This window comes from Rhamphochromis longiceps, linkage group LG11 (genome assembly GCF_057381845.1).
Source record: "Rhamphochromis longiceps isolate RC_006_pf linkage group LG11, R_longiceps_female_GT1.1, whole genome shotgun sequence".
In the NCBI taxonomy this organism is placed as follows: Eukaryota; Metazoa; Chordata; class Actinopteri; order Cichliformes; family Cichlidae; genus Rhamphochromis; species Rhamphochromis longiceps.
Window position 1 is genome coordinate 39,468,876 of NC_140567.1, and position 26,218 is coordinate 39,495,093.

Consider the following 26,218-nt stretch of genomic DNA (forward strand, 5'->3'; position numbering starts at 1 on the left):
GCCAGTTTAGCATATGCACCAAAACACGACATGGATGAGAAGGTAAGACGGATATTTAAGGGTGAAAGCCGGCGGTAGGATCTCATTATTTTCTTATTACCGAGCAAGTGTCTCCATGCTGTCACTGCAAGAATCCCAAAGCTGAAAAATGAACCCTTCTGGAGCACTCTGACCCTGTGATACCAAGAAGAGCTGGAACCACGCGTAAGAAATGAGGCCTCATTTATTGGAAAGAAAGGTGCTCGCCAAGCTCCACCCACAGAGCATTCTGGATTTATTATTACTGAATCTATCAAACACACACAGAGTATAGAAACAGTCAAACTGTCTTTAATAACACCCAAAGCTTCACGTCCACACAGCTGAACTCCACACATCAGCAACCAGTAAAGAGGAGGACACAGGAAGTCAGCGAAAGCATCAAAAGAGGAAAGCATGAAGATACGTGATGGAATAATAAACATACAATGGAGAAAAAACGAAGGAAAAGTCAGGAAATATTTAGGGAGCAGTGAGGGGACAGCGAGGGGACAGTCGGGGGACATGGAGGTTTATGTTGCACATGAGAGTCCAGGTTCTGGAGGACAGGACAAATATCAGCAGCTGGAACATCTGGGACTCAAACGGGGCAACAACACAGAGCTTCATTTGTCTCTACAAGAGGTAAATCTGTTTGTTTCTGTCCTCATTTGTCCGCAGTCTGCAGCTCCATTGCTTCGTGTGTCAGAGGTTAAAGGTCAGCAGGTGTTCTTCAGTCCGACCAGACGTGTGCTCACCTCCCACAGTTTTCTTGCCACCACATCGTCCTGTCCCTCTGGAGCAGTTTCTTTCTCTGCACAGTCGCTGCAAACACAGATATGAACAATGAACAAGTGACTCAGTTTAATGTGTTTAAAATGGAAATAACCCCAGAAAAGCTCTGCAATGTTTGAACGTGTCTTTGTTCATCAATCAACCCGAAGTTCAAAACCTGCAGCTCTTCTAACGTCCAGGTTCAAAGTTTGCATCGTTGCCTCTTTGACCGAGAAGTGGATGCTGACACAGGCAGCTGTAGCTGCTCGCTGCCTGCAGGCGCGACCTGGACCTCTGCTCTGTGTTTGTGCTGTCGGAGCCTCATTTTTAATGACATCGTCTGACCAATAATATGGCCGCTGTTAGGTTAATGTCCAAGAAGGCGGAGCTCTGGTTTAGGTGAGTGAAATTTGTGGGTTTTAATTGGATGTTAGTGATTAGCAGGTATCTGTGTCAGTGTGATAGCCTCTCACAGCCTGCGGATGCACGCTGACAGTCAAGCTAGCGAGCAGCAGCTGAAACAAAGTAGTCCACCCTGTCGCTGGCAGGCAGAAACGCAGAGGGCTTCAGTAACATCATTTTAAAAAGTTATTCCATTTATTCGAACGTGTTTACTACTTAAAGCTGAGAGAGGAGAAATCTCATGAAAGGAAACAGAGAAATGACAGGAAGTGAAAACTCTGATCTCAGAACGGTTTTATTTGTTTACCATTCAGCAGCTCAGACACGCCCACATTTATTATCAGAGCCGTCTACTCTTGTTTTACCTGAATTCTGCTCCTCGGACTTTAACACTTTGAGATGCTCAGGGAACAGAAAGAGGCACAGGTGTTTCTTCGGCCCCTCCCCTGCCTCCTACCTGAAGTAGCATCCAGACAACTCCTCCAGGCCCGGCGTCACAGCGCAGTACAGGCTGGTTTGGCAGCCCTCCCACGGAGTCTTCATGAGCAGCAGGGATGGGAGCTTCAGCAGCAGCCCGACCAGGGGGAACCAACCCTCCACATGGCGACCCAGCTCGGTCCGGATCACGCCTGGGTGAAGAGAGAACGACGACACACCAGAGCCTGCAGGAAAGGTGAGGACAGAGTCAGGAGGCGGGTTCACAGGTACTTTTGGGAGCTCGGCGGTCAATCACATCACAGCGCTGAGAGGCGAGATAACCCTTCCTCCCGTCAAACCATTTTACAGTAGGGACCTCTGAGGCTTTTGAATATTTACGGGGACCTCTGAGCGTTTGTGGCGTTCAGTGTTTGTGGGGACCTGAGAGACGTCGGGCCAGCTCTCTGGAGAACAGGATGTTAGCCAGTTTGCTCTGTCTGTAGCTCTCCAGAGCGCCGTACGGCCTCCGGCTGAAGAACAGATCGTCAAAGTCAATACGACCTGTAAGAAACACATGAGGTGTTAAAGAAACAACGCAAACATCATCAGCACTGAGATCTTTTAAGAGGTTGGGGGTACCTCCACGGTGGGCAACGGAGGACACGTTGACCACACGGCTGGGGGAGGAGCTCTTCAGCTTCGGCAGCAGCAGATTGGTGAGCAGGAAGTGACCCAGATGGTTGACCGCCAGCTGTGTCTCAAAGTTGTCCTCGGTCAGCTGTTTTGGACACATCATCACTCCTGCAGACAGACGGATGCTCAGAACGACAAAAAGACGAACGGGCATTCACCTGTTCACAGGTGCGCTCACCTGTTCACAGGTGCGCTCACCTGCATTGTTGATGAGGATGTCCAGCCTTTCTTCGCTGTCCAGGAAGTCTTTAGCAAACTGTCTAATGGAGTACGTGGAAGCGAGGTCCAGGTGTCTGATCACCACGTTACCGTTTCCTGTCGACCGGCGGATTTCCTCAGCCGCCCGTTCTGCCCGGGTCAGGTCCCTGCACGCCATCACTACCCGGGCTCCTTAATGCAGTAACAAGTGACAAACACATCAGCGTCCGCTGTGCAAACACAAAACATGATTTTATTTTATATGCTGGAACATGCAGTTGAAATAATTTCATTTTTGCTTGATGCGTAAAGTTAAAAGGTTAAAACTCATAAAACAACAAAGAGATTTTTACATTTGATTCAAATTGATATGAAGACAAAATGTACTGAAAGGTCGATTCAGTTTATTTCATATTCAGCTTGTGTATTCATTTTTTGAAAAGCAACTAAGTAATAAGGTAACTAAGTAAGTGATCAGTAATTAGTAACTAATTGCTTTTTTAAAGTAAGTGGTGAGGTGAAACATGTACAGACTTCAGCTTTCACGAGAACAGAAAGAAGAGTTTCTGTTCCTGGAGTGGGAAACATGGCGGCAGCACTCGGACGCGCCCAGGCCTCGGCTGCTGAGCCAGGATTAGTCGCCCTCGCGCACATCTCGTCTTCTTTCATGACCTTCTAGAAATGCTTTGAACTGTTACAGATGTCGAATGACTTTCAATCACATTTGAGTGAAACGAAGAAAGATTTCCACAGCTGAGCACCACGTTCACTAAAGAACAGCCAATCAAATCAGTGGATCAGTGTTTAAAATAATCAATGCACCAAACAGCTCAGCAGCACCAAGAACCTTAACGACCACAGAAAACACTGAAGTGGAAGATTACAGAATTATTTCCATGGTAAGAAAAACAACTTCACAGCGTCTAAAAGGCCTGAAACGCTGTGCAGGACGATCACTGCGATGCTTTCATGGATGGAGATACAACAAGGTGCAGACCTTGGGTATCGATCAGACTTTAAAACAAGCGCTTTCTGAAAACCGTCTTTGGACATGTGAAACTGAGATGAAGCTGTATCAGGAGGATGGAGAGAAAAGGGTGGATGCAGTGTTATGGCGTGGGAATGTTTGGCTGGATCACAGGTGTTTCTCAGATTACAATAACACGCCCACAACATGGGACTGTAGTGTTTCCCTGTCAGCAGCTTCTAAAGCTTCGTCCTTTCTTGTAGGAGACACTCGAGTGTTCGGGCAGTAAGACGGGATCAAACCGGGCTGACCTCGGCGTGCCAGATCTCTGCTCGTCTCTTTGCCGATGCCAGCGTTTGCTCCAGTGATCACAACTGTTCTCCCATCCAGACGAACCGAACAGCGACAAACTCCACCTGCGATCCACTTCCTCAACACCGCCACGCCTGCAGACACACACACACTCTCTGTCAGTACGGCAGCAGTGGGGCGAGGCCTGGATCTGTTATTTCTGTGAGAAACTCAGCATTTGTATTTCTTCATGAACTCTTCGAGGAACGCTGACATTAACCTGCCTGCATCAAAACTGACTCTGCATGTAAGCTCACAGCAGCAGCAGCGGCTCCAGCTGTGGATCTGGACCCCGAATGCAGAACAACAAGAATGTATTTGTCCTCATGCAGGTCAGTGGCTCTCAGTCTGTATTATTAACTGAGACATTATTTGGGCTGTAATGTAACACTGTTTGAATTAATGAGAAGTTAAATCTTACAGATCAGCGTGACTCCCAGCAGAGCTCCAGATCTCAGCATCAGGCAGCCCTGACTTTCCTCTCCCTGGGCCGGGTCTGAGCTGCCGCCGCCACCGGGCCACGGCAGCACCAGGAAGCCCCCAGAATGTGCAGCTTTCATCCCTGCAGGTCAGAACAGACTGAGAGGGAGCTAAACTAGACGGAAGAAGGAGGATTAACAGATTAGAGGAGATTATCCAGCACAGAGCTGCTCTGGAATCAGTTCCACAAACCACCAATCTCTGCCATGGGCAGGAAGAAGAAACTGTTAGTGATGACAGTCGGTCGGCACCTCCAGCAGCAGGACACGGGGGCTCCCCGAGGATGTGCTCTTCACTCTGCTGACCCACGACTGCACACCATCACACAACTGCTTCCTCAAGTTTGCAGACTACACAACTGTGGTAGGTCACATCAGCAACAACCATGAGACCTACGACAGGAGTGAAGTTAAACATCTGGCTGAGTCCCTGAACGTGGAGAAGACCAAGGAGATCATCATAGACCAGGAGAACTCACACCCTGCACACCCCACTGACCATCAGTGGTGCTGCTGTGGAGAGAGTAAGCAGCACCAAGTTCCTGGGTGTGCACATCTCAGAAGTTCTCTCCTGGTCAAAGAACACAGCATCATGGTCAGTAAAGCCCAACAGTGACTCTACTTCCTGCTCAAACTGAGGAAAGCGAGAGCCTCGACCCCCACGATGAGCACCTTCTACAGAGGCATCCTCACCAGCTGCATCACCGTGTGGTACGGCTGCTGCACTGGGCCTGCAGGAAACAGCTACAGCGAGCAGTGAGAGCAGAGAGAGGATCGTGGGTGCTTCTCTTCCCTCTCTCCAGGACATCTACTGCACCCGCCTCACCCAAAAAGCTCTCTGCGTCACAGGTGACTCCACCCATCCGTCCAACAGCTTCTTCAGTTTGCTGCCATCAGGAAGGAGACTGAAGAACCTCGGGGCCAAAACCAGCAGACTGAGAGACAGCTTCATCCATCAGGCCGTCAGGATGCTGAACCTGTCGACCAGACCTGCACCCACGTCTGCCCTCTGACCCACAGTGCCCACAAACACTCGCATTGTGTTGGACACTTGTGTGTATAAGACTTTCATGTTGTTTAGTGTAACGCTGAGGGCCACGGGAGCCCTGCAGGTTCCTGTGTGTGATCTGTACATGTAGTTTTTGACAATAACGTTGACTTCGATGACGCTCTGCTCTTTGGTAAACAATAAAATGAAATAAAATCAGAATAAAATCACTACATAATACATATAACAGTCCTGCTCGCAGCTCGAGTTTCATCTGCTCTGTCAGTAAACTCTACTAACCAAAGTCTAATTTAAAGGTCTGCAGATCCACATCAGCACTCTGTGGGTGTGTGCTTCAGAAACACGGGGACAAAAACGGCACGTTATGCTGCCAGGGCTAGTTATTTTATGAAACCTTCTCTTTGCTCTAAGCTGAAAATGATTCAGAAAATATACATTTTAGATTTACGTGATTTGTGCGGAGACACTCTGGAAAACTTCTGGTTCATTATGACATCACAGCGTGTCACAGGAAGTTCAGTGCGCGTGCCACTGTGTTGAGACCTGGCTGAAAGGTGAGCCTCACCTGTGTGAGGTACTTTTTTCTGAAGCACAAACACCTGAAAAAATAAACTCGTTTTTATTTTACGACGCGCTTTTTCAGCTCGTGACGTCACGGACATTGGTCACGCCCCATCCAAACAAAACAAAAAGAAGATGGCGCCCTGGCCCAAGCGTGGCGGCGGTCCTGGCGCCCGTCGCTCCCCCCGCTCCCCGCTGACCGGCCGCGGAGCCCGCTGTCCCCCGGCCCGGTAATCCGGTCTGCTCGCCTCTATCCTGACGGCCGCGACTCGGTTCAGCTCCTCCACAAAGATTCCACTGACCAATGAGCTGCAGGGCCACCTGAACAGGAAGTGACGTGTCTGTGCGGACCAATCCGCAGTTGTAAAACGGCAGCGGGCGGAAGGCCCGCCCCCTGACTGTCGAACCGGAGCGCGCCTCGAGAAGAGCCGTGCGAACCCGTCCGAGCTCTGCGGTGCCGCTCCAGTTTCAGGTAAGCCCGGCCCGGCACGGCTTGTCCCGGCGTCACACGCAGGCCCCGCTGAAGCTTTCGGAAGGCGCTCGGCGTGCAGCGACGAGCTGCCCCCGGCGGGGCGGTGCAGACGGGGTGCGCGCTGCGTGCTGAGCTCTGGTCCTGACCGAGAGCCCGGTGACCCGGCTCGGCTCAGCTGGGCCCGCTCGGCCTGTAGGTTCGGGTCCCCGCCGACAGGCGCGTCTCAGCCGGGTTGAAAGGAACAAAAACCCGGAGAGCGGGCTGAGCGCCCCCTGTGGCGGCAGCTGCCATTACACCTGCAACTACAGCTGATTGAACCCAACTTTATTTAAAAAGATTTACCGACGTCAGAGTTTGTGCAGAGCTGCTGTTGTTTAACTTCACCGTCAGCTGAGCGAATGAAGGCCAGCCTTTGTTAATCACACCACTACTTTATTTAAAATAAGGGCCGTGACAAAGAGACAGAGCACAAACGGCAGCAACAGAAGGCATCGAAACGTCACAGTGACCGGAAGTCTGTCCACACTAACGCCGCTGCCGTGATTGTGCGCGTGATCAGCGGGGTCAGGTCATCCTGATCAGCGTGTTCGGCAAACGCAGGTGTTTGACTGGACTGCACAGGTGTCCTCATTTAAATCATAAATGTTTTAAATCTACCGACTTCTGTTCAAACCGGGACTGAACTGCGCAGCTGTGAGGTTCACTGACACAAACATCAGCGTCTGTGATGCTGATCAAACCTGATGGACCCGTCCTCAGGCTGTGGACGCACCACAGAGTCTTTCAGCTGATTTGTCCCTGAAGGACATGTCTGTTTGTAGTTTTTGGTTTAATGTCACTGTGGTAATGCTGAGAGACGACTCCGCCTTTCTCTCATTGGTCTTTGGGCTCACAGGTGTTCTCTGAAACTAAACACACTCGAGTATTTACAGCTAAAGTTACCTGCGAAAAGATCACCTGCTCACCTGGCTCTCAGGTTAAATATAACTCTAAGCTGCAGGTGTGCAGTACCAGTGTACCAATGTCATGTGACGTAGTGGAAATGCTGCTGGTCAGATTTTTCTTTTATCGTGGTTACAATGATGGTTTCTCTGGTGGTTTCCATAGCAACATGGATACAGAGTTGTTTATGGAGTGTGAGGAGGAGGAGCTGGAGCCATGGCAACAGGTGGATGACAGTGTGGAGGAAGATGACATGGACTTCATGGACAACTATGGAGAGCCAGGTGAGTCTCAGAACCAGGTCCAAACTCTAAAACCAGTTCTGGACACTCTGGACCTGAGTCAAACCCTAGAACCAGACTCTCTCTCTCTCCATGTAGTGGAGGATTCTCCATCTCCACTCCCAGTCTCTGAGACTCCACCTCCAAGGACCCCCCCACCCATCACACCTGCTGCAACAGGTATGTGTTCGGTGTTTCTTTGAATAGCCGATGACACAACAGGAGCCCCAGACGGCGTCTTCACTTGGATGCTTAGATCAGTTGTGTTACTGTAGACTCTCACAGCATGACTGTTGACTGTGTGATCTAGCACGAGATGAATAAAGCTGAGTTTACAGGTGTCGTCAGGTTCAGGTGTTGAGTGTGGCGCTCTCTGTCTGATGTTCGTGTGTCAGAGCAGCAGAGCTAACACAGTGTGGAGGAAAGTGGCAGCAAAGGGTCAGCAGGTCAAAGGTAAAAGCAGCAGACCTCTTCTCTGGGACAGGCAGAGCTTCAGCAGCTTTGTTGGAGAACCAAACGTGACGATGTCTGAAGCTGATCCTGGAACAGCCTGAAGCAGCAGAGACGCGGTGCTGTGAGCTGAAGGTGTTCCTGGATGTGGAGGAGCAGTCTGTGCTTCCGCGTCCCTCCGTAAAAGCTTTCACCGAGTCCTTCTGCTAACCTTTCTCTCTTCTTCAGCTTCATCACCTGCCCAGGTCGTCTCCTCTTCCTCTGTGATACCTCCTTCCTCTGTCGTTACCGCCTCCTCCTCTGCCCCGCGCCTCCCTGTTGCCTCCACGGCCCCACGCCTGATGGCTCAAGCTCCACCACTCATCCTGACTCAGACAGCGGGTGGAACGTTCCTACTTCCAGCGGCCGCCGGCACCGGCAGCAGCCAGCCCATCCTGCTCACCACTACACAGGTATGGAAATCAAACGCACCCTGTGCTTCAGCAGGTCAGCCAGGCCGAACGCTCCTCTGTGAAATGAGTAAAACGTGAGAATAACGAGTAACATAACGTGAAACATACATGTGTACTCTAGCGTAATAAATTAAAACCATGAACAATAATCCAGAGTTTAGGCTCCACCCTTTAAACCGCTGCAGGCAGTCAGGCTGTCGGAACAGTGATTTAGTGTTTTGCTCACGATTATTTTAAATCATAATCTTGGTTATTTTGTTTTGGTCACTAAGCCACTCCCTCGGCTGGTCGAGGGCCGGTGTCCTGCAGGTTGTGGACGTGTCCTCGAGCATACACGGCTGATTTAAATGGCTACATTACCTCCTCAACACACCTGTACTAATCATTTAGTTCAGGTGTGTTGGCCCAGGTTGAGATCTAAAACCCACAGGACACCGGCCCTTGGAGATCCCCACCCTGATGTAAAACGTGGGTGCAGCATTTTAAACCTGCATTCTTTCTCATGCCCAGCAGGGGGCGCTGTGAAAAGCGGTCTGTGAGGAAATCCTCTTGCTCAGCTGAGTAAACTCTCTCCTGGTTCAGTGCGACTCTGGTGACATAAAACAGGAAGTTCACTTTAGGATTTTGGTTAGGGCTGGGTTTTGATAATCGATTTATTGATTAAAATTGATTCTAGCTTGGATAACGTAAAATCGATTCATTAAAATCCTGAAAGGATTTTTAAGTATAAATTTATTTTGCCTGAAACGCCAGAATCTCAGGTTCTGCACAAAGACGTAAACTACTCTCTCTCTCTCTGTCTGTCTGTCTGTGTGTGTGTGTGTGTGTGTGTGTGTGTGTGTGTGTGTGTGTGTGTGTGTGTGTGTGTGTGTGTGTGTGTGTGTGTGTGTGTCCCGTCTAAAATCTTGTTTGTTTGTCACGCACACAAAAAGAAAACCTAATTTCTGCCGTTCAACAGGCTTCTGCACAAATTTAAACTTTTTTTAAATTATGCAAAACGCTGTGTCTGTAATAAAACCGCTGTAACTTCAGAGGTAATGTTCATGTGTTGATTAACTTTGACTGCCTGCTCAAACATTTGGTTTAGCATATTTTGAGAGACTATATATAATGAACTGGAGTACTTAGCTTAACTCAACCTTATTGAGCCATCTCTACCACTTGGTTGAGTTATGTTATCCTAAAAAAAACACTAGATGGCACTGTGTCAGGATATGGCAGGCCTCATCTGCCACCCTCCAACCAAGAAATCAGAAAGCAAAAAATCACTCTGGACACATGGACTGTTTTGGCTAAAAACTTTAAAGGTAAGTACATTTTTCTACAGTATAAACATGTCAGAGTCTTTACTGAACATGATTATGTCATTTGATACCAGAAAATAGCTGTAATAAATCCGTAATATTTTTTTAAAAACATGCTCAACCAAACGGTTGATTTGTCAATTGATGGTAAGAGTAGTAAAACTTAGCTAATGTTTAGAACTGCTGTTTTAACATATGAAATTGACTATTTACTATTGAATATAAATAATTTAATGATCTATACATGTAAATATGACATGTTTACATTTTTCCATGACAAATACTGTATGTTACAAAATGTTCTAATGTTTAAAGATTTACTCACTTTCTGTGATTATTTTTTAGAGTACAGTTTTAAATGACACATGGAAATCAAACCAACTATATTTCTACAATTGTATTTTTTTTTTATGTTTATTAGATGGATTGCAAATCCTTTTATGGAGCAAGACAACGCACCTACCTGGCCCTTGTACCTGAAAATTCTCAGGACTCCGATGGTGAACTGAGTGATGATGACCCAATAGAGGATCCAGATTTTCAACCCAATTTTGCAGATGATAGTGATGAAAGCTGCTTTAATGTTTCCCTGGATGAAGATGCTCCTTCAACAAGTAGATCTAATAAACTTTTGCGTAAAATGAGCAAAAAAGGGAAACCTATCCTAAAAACAGTTCCCTTGGATGAAGCAGAGGATACATTAGACCCATCTTCCTCTTTAGTCCCAAAAAAAGACACAAGAAGAATCTGGAAGCATGAGGACATTGAAGAATTTCAAGTTCCAGATGCAAGTTTCGAAACGCCTGACGCCCTACAGTCCCCATTCCAGTACTTCAAAATGCTCTTCACTGATGAAATGATTGATCATATTGCCTATCATACCAATCTGTATTCTGCTCAAGAGTTGGGGGACACAATCAAGACTAGCCCTAAGGAAATTGAAGATTTTCTGGCAATCCTCCTATTCATGGGTGTTTTCAACTTTCCATCGCTAGAGGATTACTGGCACCATGAGTCACGTTTCAGTGTGATAGCAGATATCATGCCAAAGAAGAGATTCCAGCTTTTTCGCCGGTTCATTCATTTCAGTGATAATCAGCAGTGCAATGAGAGTCAAGACCGATTTAAAAAAATCAGACCTCTCTTTGATATGCTTCGTGAGCAATGCCTCCAGATACCATCAACAAATAAGCACAGCGTAGATGAGGTCATGGTAGCATATAAAGGCACAAGGGCTGGCAATCTCCGTCAATATATTGCCAACAAGCCAGACGAATGGGGCTTTAAGGTGTTTTGCCGAGCAAGTTCATCTGGCATCATTCATGACCTGGTCAGGGACCTTCCACATTCTTCAACGTTACCCTCAGTGAAGAGGAGCAGATGTTACCTTTGGGAGCCAAAGTGGTGACAACACTTTGCCAAACCATAACACAGCCAAGGCTTTCTGTTGTGTTCTGTGACAACTATTTTACCAGTTTTAAGCTGGTCCAGCACCTAGACACCTCATTGGGTGTCAAGTGCATTGGCACTGTTCGACCAAATCGCACAGGTGGAGCCACTTTGATGACAGACAAAGAGCTGATGAAGAGAGGGCGTGGAGCTTTTGACTACAGGTCTGCTGAAGGTGTGATCGCAGTTAAATGGTTTGACAACAAATGTGTGAACCTGCTAAGTAATGCTTCTGGGATCATGCCACTTTCAACTGTCAAACACTGGAGCAAAGAGTCCAAGGCGAAAGTTATGATCCCATGCCCATCACTCATCCCTGCATACAATGAGCATATGGGAGGGATAGATCTCTCTGACATGCTGGTACACCTGTACAAGACCCCAGCCAAGTCTACAAGATGGTACCTGCCACTCTTTGGTTACATGCTTGATCTGTCCATTGCAAATTCCTGGCTGGTCTACAAGAGGGAATGTGGACAACTAAACCAGAAACCAATCACACTCAAAAGATTCCGCCTGGCAGTTGCGCATAGCTTGAAACAAGTCAACAAGCCAGCATCCAAAGTTGGCCAACCATCATCCAGCTCTCCACCACCACCAAAGAAACGATACACCCCAAGACCCTCACAACCACAGCCAGATGTGCGATATGACTGCTTTGGGCATTGGCCACTTCACTGTGACAAGCGAGGCCGATGCAATTACTGTCCAAAGGGCGTCTCAAGATGGAAATGCCAAAAATGCAATGTTTTCTTGTGCTTGAATGCCAGTCAGGAATGCTTTGCAGTGTACCACCAGAAGATCTAATCATCAAGGGGTATTGGTGAAGTTGCATGAACGGCAAAAGAAAAGAGCCAGAACTGTTTCAGTGTGTTCTCAAATTTTTCAGTGCAAAATGGCAATGGTATATAATATACCACCAGAATTTTCTGGAAAAAAAAAAAAAATGTTAGTGCTGTTCCAACACTACAGTGAAAAGTTTATGTTAACAACAGGTCAAAAGTGAATTTGTATGTTTATGAATTTTCGGTAATTGCAGATCAAGTTTTGATCAAATTTACAATATTTTTGTGTTTTATACATTTTGTGGTTTGTTATTATGACGCCCACTGTTGAAATGGAATCCAACAATGTTTGATGTTTTACTACCACAATAAAGTGGGTCAAACACAAAATTGGGTAGTTATTGTTTTGCAAAATGAGTATAACCTTTACTTTTTTCTACTAGTTATGTCTGTAGAACTTTATGTAGTTGTACTATAGAGAGACATCTCAACCGTTTGGTAGAGGGTAATATTTAAAAAACTATAAGGTGTGTATAAATTATTTTTTTTTTTTTGATTGTGATCATTATTGACCTAAAGGAATAGAAAATATGAACAAATAATTTTTTCATTGTATTTATCTTGGTGAGGCAGTCAAAGGGTTTTAATGGTTTTCTTTCGTTTTTGATGTACTGCAGAATATCCATCCATCCATTGCGTGTGGCGCTGGAGCCTATCCCAGCTGTCATAGGGCGTGAGGCGGAGTACACCCTGGACAGGTCGCCAGTCTGTCGCAGGGCGAACACACATAGACGTAGACAACCATTCGCACTCACATTCACTCGCACATTTACACCTAATGGCAATTTGGATTATCCAATTAACCTATCCCCACAAGCAGAAGTACTGCAGACTATTTTTATAAAATCCCAGAACAGAAAAATCACCTTCATGTTTTTCTGTTTTATCTTCAGCTACTTTGACACAAAGGCCTCGCTGTGATGCTCACACCTTTGATAAAGTCTTGCGAGTGTCAGCTTCCTTTCTATAGGCAAAATTTCCCAGATTCAAATCGAATGGAATAGATTCTAGACGGTGACGATGTCCAGTCTGAGAGGAGCAGGAAGCAGGGGCAGATTTGGGGGCGGGACTACATCTGAGATAAGCTGTTGAGTCTCCACGTTGTGTCATGGTGATGTCGTGTGTTTGGATGTACAGGGTTTCCCGGTGCAGACGGTGGTGAACCCCGGCGCTCCTCTGGTTCTGAACCTGCAGCCGGGTCAGACGGTGCAGCCGCTCACGCTCATCCGGTGTAGGTCGATCTAATTGGTGACGAAATCCGTGATCGATGTCAGCCGATCGCTAATCAGCCGTTTCCTGTCCACAGCCCCGTCGCTGGGTCAGCTGGTTCGGCCCAGTGTGGGCGTGTCGCCGGTAAGGTCAGGCCCCGCCCCCTCAGGAGGTCCCACCCAGCCCGGCTCGACCTTCACTGCCATGCAGCTGCCCGCCACGCTGACGATTCGCACCAGCACACCAGCACCCGGTGAGCGTGACACCTAGAGTGGGAGGAGCTTCTTTTAGGACGACTCAAACTGACCAGTTTCATGTTTTTCAGTTAACCTCCACGTGACCCAAGTGGGCGGAGCCAATACACTGAAGGTGGCTGGGTCCCCCGCCCTCCCCTTAGGTTCAGCCAATGGCGTCACCAGAGCCACTCCCATCAGCAGCGGTACACCAATAACCTGTCAGTGCTTGTGTGTGCTCAGATTTGTTACGTCTTACCTTTGTGTGTGTGTCACCTGCTCCCACAGCCGCTCGCTCCGCCCCTTCGACTGTCAGCACAAACTCGGCTGACTCCACCCGTGTGGTGATGAGCGTGGAGGAGTTTTATTATGGCACATTTGAAGGTGATCTGAGTCTGAGGAAGCCCCTCCCACTGGGAATCAAAACCTCCACCTTCACCTGCCAGATCTGCTCTCACCTGTCAGAGAATAACCTGAGGTGAGCACCTGAGCACACGCGGGATACAGATGCGGTGCTCTGTATGTTTAATGTGTGTGTGTGCAGGTTGATGCAGCACATGCTCCAGCACTCAGAGCTGATTAATGGCGGCGGCGATGATGACAGGAAGTGCTGCAGGTTCTGTTACCGTCAGTTCTCGTCTGACGCTCAGCTGCAGAGCCACGAGGACCAGGTGCACGGCCCCACCCTCTCCTCCTGTAAGACCCACACACGGAATGCTTGCCTGTGTTTTTGCATGTGTGACGAGCTGCGTTGGCTCAGGGCTCACCTGTCACCTGTCTGTCTCTCAGGTATGTGTCGTATCTGTGAGTGGGCGTTTGAAAGCGAGCCACTCTTCTTAAACCACATGAAGTCCAACCACAAACCGGGTGAGATGCCTTACGTTTGCCAGGTGAGTGACCACTGACCCGCCCCTTCCCACCTACGGGCCGTCCTAGGTCAGGTCTGATCCTTACCTCAGGTGTTACGACCTCGCAGGTGTGTTCGTATCGCTCGTCCTTCTACTCGGACGTCCTTCAGCACTTCTCCAGCTTCCACAGAGACTCGTGCTTCCTGCTCTGTATTTTCTGTCTGAAAGTGACCAGAAATCCCGTCAGCTACCGGCAGCACCTGCTCAAACACCAGGTAAGCACACGCACCAGGTGTAGACGAACAAACACCAGGTGTAGACTTCCTGCAGTGGAAGTGGATGGGTCTTTTAATTTGAAATTCTCTGTTCCCAGATAAACCAGGCCTTCCACTGTAACAGGTGTCGTCTGCAGTTTGTTTTCCTCAAAGACAAGATGCAGCACAAACTGGAAAACCACCGCAGCTTCCGCCGCCCGCCTCAGCTGGAGGGCCTGCCGCCGGGGTCAAAGGTCAGTGCCTTCGTCTTGATTTAAATGTCTTGCTCCAGACAGGTGGCATTACTGGTCCATGTGTCTTCAGGTGACCATCAGGACCTATGGCAAGATAAGGCCCTCGGTGACATCAGGAGGAAGCCGCCTCCTCCAGAACCCCGCCTCCCTCATCCAGCCAATCAAGATCAAGATGGAGCCACAGAGGTCTCTGATCCAGAAGAACCCCACAGCATCAAAATTACCGCGGTCCCCGACCAAGAAGCTGGGCAGCCGTCGAATCCATGGCAACAGGTGAGGCTGACGGTGACAGGTGACGTCGATTTTGGGCCCCTCCTCTTGTGTTGTTGATGTCACATGATTCAGGTGTGTCTCTCCGCTCCTCCTGCAGGAGGTCAGGTGATGACGACAGGTTGGTGTGTTTGGAGTGCGGGACCGACGCCTCCGATTTCTCCGCCCACTATCCGACTCACGTCCACTGCCTGCTGTGCCCCTACAGCAGCTGCTGCTCCCGGGCCTATGCTGCTCACATGATCAAGTAAGTAATCCGAGTACTGCAGGAGTATTCTTTAGCAGTAGGGCTGCCACGATTAGTCGACTAGTCACGATTACGTCGACTATCAAAATCGTCGACGACTGATTTAATAGTCGACGCGTCGTTTGAAGCTTTGTAAGATCACAAAAGACGCAGGAATAAGTAGCAGGATTTAAGAGTGTAATAACGGACTGAAACAGAAGATGGCAGCACTGCATGTACAAGGATGCCAGCTGCCGTTAAACCCCGAAGAAGAAGAAGAAGCAGCTGTGTCCCAGAATTCATAGCGCAGCCCAGCTCAGTTTCCAACAATGGCGGCAGCTAGTTAGTTTTAATATTACTCTTATTATTCTTTCTGGGTCACAAAATAAACGTTTAACATATTTTCATGGAGAATGTAGCTGTGTAAACCTCAAATATCTGCTCAGTTTATCAAGACACCACATATTTTCAAAAGCGCTCCGACGTTTTCGGAGACGTCTGTTACCCACTAGCTCGATAGCTAGCCGGGGGCTAGGCTAACTAGAGCTGTGAGAACACCGGACTCCCGGCTAATCGTTTTCAAACCCACCGCCGTCTTTCGCTACTCAGGTTAAACATGATATATGAGTCACTTAGATAACTTAAAATGTTATTGTTTGGCTTTTTTTAGTGTTTTATTTGTTCCTGAGTAAATCGGTTTGGCTGAGATTAAGGTTATAGTTTTTACACAGCTGAATAAACTCAAGCAGACAGCTGATCATCAGAAGTGTGAGATGCTCCAGAATTTACTCCGGTGTCCTGTTATATTTTAGATAGCAAGGAGTTTATTAAACTTCACTGAGACAATCTGCAAATTTCATTAAAATTTAATAAACGATCATCTTGTCTTTATTGTTAGTTAGCACCTTAAACACTTAAAGCTGTAAGCTAATGATAGTTATATAAGAGCAGATGCTGCTGGTGCAATAAGCTGTAGTTTTACGTCCAATGGATGATGATCTGATTAGTCGACTAATCGCAAAAATAATCGGTGACTAGTCGACTATCAAAGTAATCGCTTGTGGCGGCCCTATTTAGCAGTAGTGCGTGCAGTAATCTGGATTTATGGATGCTCGATCGTTTATCTGCAGCCACCACGTCCCGCGCTCCAAAGACAAAGCCGTCCCCCTGCACAGGCTGCCTCCTCCATGGTGAGAACCTCATTGATCTGATCAGGTTGGTCTTCGTGCTGCCGATGAAGCTCCGCCTCCTCATTTTCTTCTTCTCTTCCTCACCGCTCAGCCCGTTCCACCTGCAGTGCTTCAGGTGTGAGTTCAGTTCTCAGACAGCTGACCTGATGGCCAATCACCTGCTGATGAACTCGGAGCATCACAGCACCACCTGCAGGATCAGGAGTAAGACCGCACCACCACAACTACACCCATAACAACACAATCTACAGCAACAATCGCTGCTACACCCAAACAGGCTGCGTTCAGCTGCTCGTTTAAAACAAAGGGCAGCTCAGTGGGTACAGCACGCACACAATGTGTACACATGTACATAACATCCACACAACAGCCACACACCATGTAGTGTGTGCATGTACACTTGTGTAGCTAATAAAGTGTCAAGCAGAGGTTTCTTCATGGTGCAACGTTAGCGTCTCCACAGCTGCTGCAGAGTAGCACAAACACCCCGATGAGGATAAAGTGGAGCTGATGAAACTGCTGTTCGGGGGGAAATCAGCTGACGTCTCTGAAGCTGAAAGGTCGACGGGTTCTTGGCGTTCACAGAGGTCTCTCTGTTTTCCTCTTAAATCACACTTTTCCTGGTGGGGAGCCTGGAATTGATCCATCGCTGTGACGGCAAAGAACTGGAAGGTTTCCAGTCTCTGCAACCGGGGGAACAACAGGGGAGGGGTCGAGGTTTACTCAGCCTAACAATCGCTGTTTAAAGTTTGTAGATGCAACATGGAAAATTCCAGGCTTGTCCACTCATCCAACCTTGAAGCAGTGTTAAAGATCTGTCCTCTGGCTCTCGGCTGCCTGAGCTGTAAATGTTTACTTGGGCACTTCCTGGAGCCTCAGCTGTGTCGCTCAGTCTGAAGGCTCCAGTCCCGTTCTTTGCATTCTGCTCTAAACGTCAGTCACGTCAGGGTGAAAGTTTTGGAGTGAACAAACTAACCTCGGCCTCGCAGCTTCTCCTGTATGAAGAATAGTGTACAGGCTTTTGTCTGCACAGCGGAGCCAGAACATCTGGATTTTTCTCCGTTTCAGGAAGTTATGAGAAGTGATTCAGCTGGGAAATACAAAGCCTGGATTTTTGATTCCTTGGTTGGTAGATGGTTTCTGCTCCTCCGGTTGATTAAACGTCCCCACTCTCCCCACTCTGCCTCTGACTTCCTGAACAACACGGAGCTGCTGCTCCCATTCATGCATGTTTTCTTGATGCACGTGTATGTTTAACCTTTTAAATGTTTTTTAATTAAAATAAGATTTCACTTAATTTACTCCAAAGCGTTTAACTGTTTGATCCAGGTTCTACTCTGTAGCAGCTGTGGAGACTCTAATGTTAAACTGGTTCACAGAGGAAGCATGCAGTTGCAGTTATCAGGGAATAATCTTGCTGTGATTAAGTGTTTTTCAGCAGTGAGCAGCAGAACAGGCAGAGATTAGTGCTGTTTCTCAACACTCAAGTACGCAAGTCTGCACTCACGCTCTTGCTAGTCCATATTTCATAAGTTCACACGGGAATCTGGCGGTCTTCCCGATAACGCAGCGCGATCATTCTACAATTGGAACAACAGTGTAGGTGATGACATCACAGCTCCAGATAAGCAATTTGGCAAAATTTGCTTTTACATATGATCGGTTTCATGTCTCATAACCTTCATACAGTTAAACACAATCACTACATGACAGAAACACACGCTTCATCTCTTAGTAGAAACAGGAGAGATGTTAGAAAATTTTAGTAATCACTCAAAGCTTACAGCCGACAGCTACAGTAATTCGGAAGAGAACTGAACAAATATTTCAAATATAATCTGATCATTGTCGGATCCTTCAGGATCTCCACGTATTAACACACTGCTTTTGTTCCCGGTGAAAATGTTTCCTCCTGAATTAAAATCTTTTTAATATTAGATTTAATTCAGAGTCAGCTGTTTAAATAAGAACAGCACATTTTACATCAGGGGATATGACGGGTGAAATTCATACTGACAGCTCTCAGAGTAAGGCTTTAAATTTAAATAAAACGGTGCAGTTATGAAGCTGAACTTTAATCTCAGCCAAACCGATTTACTCAGGAACAAATACAACATTGAAATGAAACTAACATTAACATTTATCTAAGTAACTTATATATCATTTGGGGAAATGGCCTGTATTTGTATAGTGCTTTACACATCCATTCACACACACATTCACACACTGATGATGGCAGCTACATTGTAGCCACAGCCACCCTGGGGCGCACTGACAGAGGCGAGGCTGCCGGACACTGGCGCCACCGGGCCCTCTGACCACCACCAGTAGGCAACGGGTGAAGTGTCTCGCCCAAGGACACAACCACCGAGACTGTCTGAGCTGGGGCTCGAACCGGCAACCTTCCGATTACAAGGCGAACTCCCAACTCTTGAGCCACGATCGCCCCGGCATCATGTTTAACCTGAGCAGCAAAAGTCAGCGGGGGGCTTTGAAAACAATGTGCGAGGAGTTCGCTGTTCTCGCCGACTCTAGTGAGCCTCAATCACCCTGTCAGCTATCAAGTATACACAAGTGTGCATACTCAGAAATAGCCTAGGTCATGCTGATGTCAGGATTGTGATATAGATGCTAGCTGAATTTTTTTTTTTTTTTTTTTAGTGATGGCGGCGTCTCGGCCAACCTGCTGACGCACGTACAATGGTATAAAGATGTCACTTAAATGTGATGAGAGTTTTATTAGCTCTAGATTTCAGACTTCTCTTTTAAAGACAGGACGTCTCCGAACCTGTGTCTGGTCGGTGTGGCTAGGTTAATTCCAAAGAATCAGATTAAGTTGCTGAAATGTAGAGTTGATCCAGCCTCTTTTTGTGTTTTGTTCCAGCCTATGTTGAACCGGACATCCAGTTCTGCCACAGTGAGGAGCCACAATCTTCAAAAGGAAGGGATCTAGATCAGAACAAGGACTTTCCTGACCCCTCCTGGAAGTCAGCAGATGGTTGGAAACAACCAGCAGGGGTTAATGATGCCTACTCTTCCATCCGCCCCTTCACGCAGAACAGCGGCCCTCACCACTTCCTGTCCAAGAGCAGCGACGCCATCGACTACTTCAGCCTGGTCTTCCCGGCAGCACTCATTGAGCTGATCACCAATGAGACCAATGCCCACGCCAAAACTTGCCGTTTCCTCAGCAACACCTGCCTTGACTGGATTCCTGTCACCACCCACGAGATCAAAGGTTTCATCGGCCTGGTTATTCTGATGGGCATCCAAAACCTTCCCGACCCGTCGCACTACTGGTCCTGGAGTCACTATGACAACAGCTACACTTTCTATCGAGCAATGAGCTTTAAACGCTTCAAGCAGATCGCCACTAACATCCGCATGGGCAGCTTCACCACAGACGAGTACCGTGGCACCAGCAATCCCAGCGATTCGATACACATCTTCAGGCCGATGCTGGAAATCCTGAGCAAAGCCATGTGGAATGCCTACCGGCCAAACTGCTGCCTAACCATCGACAGGGCGCTGCTGCCCAGCCTGGAAGAGGGCAGCAGCCAAACCAAAGGGAACCCGAAGACTCAACCTCAGGTCTGGCTGCTCTGTGACTCAAAGTCTGGTTACTGCCACCGTCTCTTCATACAGATGGGGGTTAAGTCGGGTCAGGATCCAGGCTTCACCGTAGTGCCGGAACTGGTGAACGGTCTGGAGGGAAAACACCACCAGCTCTACCTTGCTAACTCGCTCACGTCTGTTCCACTTATGCAGAAGCTTCTGGATCAGGGCATTTATGCCTCCAGCTCCTTCCCTCCTCCCAGCTCCATCCTACCCAGGGAGCTGTGGGAGGAGGGCGAGCTAGAGAAACCAGGGGACTTCCTACAAAGACAGTTTGGCCCCCTGCTAGCCACTCGCTGGAGGGATACCAAGGAAATGGGGTGTCTATCAACAAATGCAACTCCAAATGAGCCAGATACTGTTTGGAGAAGGTCTCAAACCAAGGTAGGTGGACTGGACCCCATTGACCGCCCCATGGCCTTCCGCTTGTTGCAGGAGAACATGCGGGGTGTCGACATCTGCAAGCAGCTGCTGGCGTGCAACCCGCTGGGAGGGGTCCCTCAGGACCGTCATTGGCGCAGCCTTTTCTGGTTCCTGATCAACCTGAGCATCGTCAACGCCTTCATTGTGCTGCGTGAGAGCCGCAAAGAGAACCCTCCCGCCTGGGTACAGGATGGTCTTTTTACTCAGGTAAATTTCCGCAAGCGCTTGGGCAATCAGCTCGCCAAGTGTGCCCAGAAATACTTCGAGACAATGGAGATTGCAACGTCGCGCGTGACAAGGAACGAGGTTGCAGAGGAGCCAGTCAAACAAAGGCACAGGATGACGAAGATCAGTAATGTGTCCAAGAGGTGCAAGAACTGCAACTTGAAGAACATCCGCCACGAGAGCGTGTATGGCTGCATCGTCTGCAAAGCCAACCTGTGCAAACAGCCAAGCTGCTTCTGGGAATATCACGGCTTGTCGTCTCTAAACAAAGGTCAGTATTTCACTCGGTAACTCTGAAAGGAGCTGTTTTATTGCTCTGAATTTCAAAGAGCTGTTTTTGTTTTTTACAGGATCAATCAAAGTTGGGTTTCTCAAAGACAGAATAAGGTATGTGTTGATCCACACAGTTAAATGTTTGATTATTTGATGTGAACTACTAATAAAAGTTTGTCTTTGCTGCAGTGGAGCGATTGAGGTGGATGAGGTTTTGGACAGCGTGGACGAGACGATGGGCCCTGTGGAGGACCTGGACTTTTCTGATGATGAGAGACTGGACGACCTGGATGACGCTGAAGAAACTGAAGAGGTTAAGGAAGACTTTATCAAAGATCCAGAGTTCCATATGCCATCAACAGCAAACGGCCATGCCCAACCACCGGCCATTGCACCTGCCTCTAAAGAGCGTGAGGATTTCCTGACCGCCCGTCAGCTGAGGATTGCCCTGTTTGCTCTCTGTGATGGACTCCGCCAGGCCTCTCGCGTCTTTGCAACAGAGGCTCCGCTTATCCGATCCTGGCTGAAAGAGGCCCGGAAGCGTCTAAAGGAAAAAGAGCAGGAGCAGAAGGTCCAAACCAATGGTGCGGATCGTATGGTGGCCTGGGTGCTATCCATGCGTGAACAGCAGCTTTCTATCACAGAGAGCAACCTCTTCCACAAAGCTTCCACCCTCAAGAAGAAAGGAGGTTTTAGTGTCTCCTTCCGCATCTCTTACGACTGGGCGGTGAACTTCATGCTGGAGCACCGACTTGGTGTGCAGAGTTCTGGCAGGGCTGCGACACTGGATCGCATCCTGCCGCGTTTTCTGGAAGCCAAAGTAAAGACCTTCAAGGAGTTTACCCAGAAGATCATCCAGGCCCACAAGCTGACAAAGAGCACCGTTGCCGCGATGGATGAGCTTTGCATCTTTGTGGACTTGAGATTGGTTCAGGAGAAGTCTCGCCGCTCAGAGGCCTTGGAATTCACAGGGTCTTTGCCTCTGCTCACCGTGTACCTGACGGTGCTGGCTGACGGCACCATGCTACCTGCTCTGGTGCTGGGAAACAGGAAGCTCAATGAAAGAGACCTGCCAGAGTTCATTTTGCTGGAGGCTATTCCAGAAGGGCTGTCGGTCGAGGAAGCGTTGGACCTCTGGATTAATAAGGTGTGGCTGCGCACCGGCCCGGCTCAGCATAGTAAGTCAATGCTGGTCCTGGACCGGCATCGGGAGCACCTGGGTGATCATTTCCTCACCTCCATCAGCAGCTCAGGGACTCTGCCAGTGGTCATCCCTAGTGGGTGCTCCTTCTGTCTGCAGCCGCTGGAGATCTGCATGAAGCCGGTGCTGCAGCGCTTCCTGCTGTCACGCTGGTCAGAGTTCACTGCCAGGAATCCAGTGGAGATCAAGGAGACATCACCCCAGTCCCTCCAAGCAAATGTGGGTCAGGTGTTATTTGACTGGTTGGTCGAGGCTCTGACACACCTGAATAAAGTCCCACAGCTTTGGAAGAAGTCGTTTGACCTGACGGGTCTCCTGGTGGGGCCCAAAGAGGAGAACGTGGAATTGGACAACAGAACAACAGCTGATAAAAGAGGCGGGATTCAGTCCGAGCTACTGACGATGCTGACTGAGATCCTGCTTGGTGCTGAAGCTTCAGAGACAGAGTCTCCAGATCTGCTGGAACTGGAGGATGAAGAGGACTCAGAGGAGGAGGAACAAGCTGTGAAAGAAGAGACATCAGAAGAGAATCAGGAGGACAAAAAAGATGAAGAGAAGAAAGAGAAAGAGGACAGGGAAGAGACGAGGAAGGAGTCAGAACAAAGAGAGCAGATGGAGGAGGAAGGGAAGGAAGCTAAGGAGAAAGGTAGGACAGAGGAGGAGATGGTGGAAGATGAGGAGGAAGACGGGAAGAACAGTGATGAGAAACAGGAGGTTAAAACAATTGAGGAGGACAGTGAAGAAGAGGGCAAGGAGACAGAAGAGGATAGGAAGGAGGTGAGCAAGGAGAGAAGAGAGACCAGGATAGTGATTGGCGAGGAGGTTGGGGACGAGTGGAAGATAACAGTGAAGAGCCGGGCCGAGGCCAACGGCGAAGAGGGCAGCAGGAAGGAGGAAAGCTGAACTAGGTGGAGGTCCACAAGCTTGACTTTGCACCATCTCTTAACACTACAGGGGGACGGTCTGGGGGCGGAACCTTCTGTTGGTGAGGGCACACCTGTCAAGGTATCGACTGTAAGCAACTGCAGCTGTGTGCTAACGTTACAGGCACTGGGGGTTTGGGGGCGAACCGGGGTACAACGGTGGAAACGGCTCCTTGATCGTTGCGTTCTCAGTTTCTTTTATTCGAGCACCATCTAGTCGACGACAGGGGAACTGCACCCCGTTCGTGTGAACCATGCGGACAGATGGGAACATTTTTGCTTCGTTTGTTATTTTTGGTAATAAATGAACCTTGAAGGTGCTTTTCTGACAGACATGTTGGAGTTTTACACAGAAAGGGATCGTGGAGTGGCCGAGTCACCGCTCATATTATGTTTTTGTATTTACAGTAAGATTTGTTTCCAGACCAGCCAATCAGGATCCATCTCCATCTGCTCTCATAGTTAGGTCTGTTTCATAAATAGTTAAAAACCTCTCCAGAAGTTCCTGCGTCCAGGTCGACTCGTTCGGCCAATGTGATCCTCCGGGAAAACTGACACGGAAATGTGCTAACAAACCGAAACGGTCACAAAAAACGACCGCAGGTGAAAACATCGTGTGGAGGTGCAGATTCATCACCGCGTGCAGAAAGTGAGCGTGTTTTCTAATGTGATCAAACGGTTCAGTCATTAAAGTGAGCAGAGGTGGACCTCCGCCTCGATGGCATCATATCATACCAAAAACTCCACCCGTGTTCAGAGCATGAGTGGAGTTTGGGTATGATCATGGGTGGTCGCAGTAATCCCACTCAGGCGATCACGTCAACCCTAAAGCGAAAAACGCAAGGCGAATGCTGGTTCTCTTCTGATGAACAATGGAGTCCTGGAAGCCGATTGGCTAGTCTGGATCTTGTGGCCAGGAAGTGTCCGTCTGATTATGACTCCTCGTGAAGCTGATGATGTTTTGGTGCTGCTGTACAGACTTTAGATAATGTTCCTCATTAATAAAACTAGAATCTCTACCTCTGAGTCCGTCTCTATAACTCTCAGAAAACAACTTTATGTTGTGCCTGACGGTGACTCTGCACAAATCAGCAGAGCGCCATGTGACTTTTATCTTATCAGGTTTACCTGCTGTTGGCTTGACGAGCTGCTGAAACTAAACCAAACCGACCAGCGGGTTCAGAGTCTGAGTGACAATGACAATGCAGGAGGACGCTTTCATAACAAGTCACTCAGAGACACTTTTCCCTCAAAGCTCTGAATAAATTGTGATCAATAATCAAACTTTATTGTTATTCAAACACCTTTAGTGCAAGTTATTGCAGAGCTACACAAGTAAAGGAAAAAATGGCCTTTAAGGACAGAAAGTTCAGAAAATGTTCAGCAACAATATTCAGCTAAAATAAATGATTAAATGCTTGCAGATAAAATGAAAAGTCAAATGCATCACGAGCAGTGTTGGGAAGGTTACTTTTAAAATGTATTCCATTACAGAATACAGAATACATGCCCCAAAATGTATTCTGTAACGTATTCCGTTACGTTACTCAATGACAGTAACGTATGCTGAATACTTTGGATTACTTAATATATTATCATGCTTTTTACAACAACGTGAATGTACTATTGCTGTGTGATCTATTACTATTACTGAAGGTCCGCGACTCCGAACTGTAGTAAAGGGACCTCTGACTAATACGGCGGGGTCCCTGTCGGCTCGTAGCCGAAAAATAGCTTTACTTTGTTGTGTGGGTCAACTTTTCTTGCGAGAGACAGAGAGAGGCGTTGAAAGGCTGCTTAATGTTTCGGAGGAAAACACGAACACGGTGTACAGTCGAGTCTTAATAGCTTACTTACAACTGGGCTCGTCAGGCACTCTTCTTGGCTGCAGTTGTTATTATTATATTTACATGCTTCCAGCTCCCGTTTTTCCTCAATGACTGCTCGTACCTTTCCACTCCCCTTTTTCTCCCTCCTCGCTCACAGACCCATAACGTGTATGGCAGTCCATTCTCCCTGCAGCACGGACTACACTGCCCATGATGCTTCATTCTTTAGAGCTATGCTTGTAGCATTCTGCCTGTTAGCTTAGCACAACAACAACAACAACGAAAAGGCGCTCTCTCACCCAGGAAACACACAGTCGCAGAGAGAGAGAGAGAGCGTCGCCCTGTAACCATGGCAACCGTAACGCTGCCGCCTGGAACAACAGAACGTAGCTGTCAAACAAAACCCAAACAGTCCTGACCCGCGACAATATGAAACAGGAAAGTACCGCAGTGTAATCCATTTATTTCAACAAAGTAACTGTATTCTGAATACCACCTTTTTAAACGGTAACTGTAACGGAATACAGTTACTCATATTTTGTATTTTAAATACGTAACGGCGGTACATGTATTCCGTTACTCCCTAACACTGATCACGAGTGAGTTCAGTCTGTAAATGCAGGTGACTGTTCAGGACTGGCGAATCAGTGCTGGAACAGGAGCAAGAAAACAGGAAATAAAGTTTTCTTCAAAAAATCTCTTCCAGCTGTTTCAGTATTGGCCTCCGTGTAATCAAATCAAATCAAATCACTTTTTTTTTTTTTTTTTTTTTTTTTTTTTAATTGTCAAAGTAGCTAATGCGTCCAATCAGAGCCCAAAACAGCCGTGATGTTTCAAATTAAAATGCTTATACTGTTAGTGACGTGCACATAATGAAACAGGAAGTTACTGTGACACACTCTTACCTCACAGTGTTTGAGTTGAATGGGAGCTGGGATACCCCCACCCTGGTCCTCATAAAGATAGACGATGATGATTTACTGAAGATTGAACTGAAACCGTTTAAAGCAGTTCTCTGCTCTCCGGTTTGAGAGCATCACTCTCAGGTATCTCGCTCGTCTTCACGGCGCTCTGTGTGCTGGAATAAACCTGCAGGTTAAGCAGATGTGAGTTAGTCACGCCTCTTAGTGAATGCCAATGATATGACTCAGGCCGAGCAGGTCCCTTCATCAGTCTCAGGT

The 26,218-nt window shown here is 47.9% G+C and overlaps 2 protein-coding genes across 3 annotated transcripts; one reads left to right on the top strand and one right to left on the bottom strand.

Annotated features, from left to right (window-relative positions):
• Positions 1-308: 308 nt before the first annotated feature.
• crdhl (cone RDH-like) lies at positions 309-5,772 on the bottom strand. Its single transcript, XM_085424075.1, has 8 exons — positions 4,493-5,772; positions 4,242-4,382; positions 3,781-3,915; positions 2,503-2,694; positions 2,251-2,412; positions 2,053-2,172; positions 1,652-1,856; positions 309-843 (listed from the first exon to the last, which is right to left on the bottom strand). The coding sequence occupies exons 1-8, from the start codon at positions 4,506-4,508 to the stop codon at positions 738-740; spliced, it is 1,077 nt and encodes a 358-aa protein (XP_085280201.1). The 5' UTR covers positions 4,509-5,772; the 3' UTR covers positions 309-737.
• Positions 5,773-6,201: 429 nt separating this feature from the next.
• Positions 6,202-24,227, top strand: pogzb (pogo transposable element derived with ZNF domain b). 2 transcript variants are annotated; one of them, XM_085424068.1, is made up of 19 exons: positions 6,202-6,341; positions 7,449-7,567; positions 7,643-7,744; positions 8,243-8,466; positions 13,202-13,295; positions 13,371-13,526; positions 13,599-13,712; positions 13,795-13,984; positions 14,051-14,202; positions 14,296-14,396; positions 14,483-14,629; positions 14,728-14,862; positions 14,933-15,135; positions 15,233-15,379; positions 16,489-16,548; positions 16,640-16,752; positions 19,433-21,082; positions 21,162-21,198; positions 21,274-24,227. In XM_085424068.1, exons 2-19 carry the CDS (start codon positions 7,453-7,455, stop codon positions 23,186-23,188), a joined length of 5,655 nt encoding a protein of 1,884 aa, XP_085280194.1. In that variant the 5' UTR covers positions 6,202-6,341; positions 7,449-7,452; the 3' UTR covers positions 23,189-24,227. The 2 variants fall into 2 exon arrangements, with proteins under 2 accessions (XP_085280194.1, XP_085280195.1); XM_085424069.1 differs by having other exon boundaries at positions 7,664-7,744.
• The last annotated feature ends 1,991 nt before the right edge of the window (positions 24,228-26,218 follow it).

Excerpts from the sequence above, each read along its gene's own strand:
- pogzb (XM_085424068.1), top strand. The coding sequence starts at position 7,453 with ATGGATACAGAGTTGTTTATGGAGTGTGAGGAGGAGGAGCTGGAGCCA. Across the intron at positions 13,296-13,370 it reads GCCGCTCACGCTCATCCGGT|CCCCGTCGCTGGGTCAGCTG; the intron begins GTAGGTCGATCT and ends TCCTGTCCACAG. Across the intron at positions 15,380-16,488 it reads TATGCTGCTCACATGATCAA|CCACCACGTCCCGCGCTCCA; the intron begins GTAAGTAATCCG and ends GTTTATCTGCAG.
- crdhl (XM_085424075.1), bottom strand. Across the intron at positions 2,173-2,250 it reads CTCCGTTGCCCACCGTGGAG|GTCGTATTGACTTTGACGAT; the intron begins GTACCCCCAACC and ends TGTTTCTTACAG. Across the intron at positions 844-1,651 it reads TTGTCTGGATGCTACTTCAG|CGACTGTGCAGAGAAAGAAA; the intron begins GTAGGAGGCAGG and ends CTGTGTTTGCAG.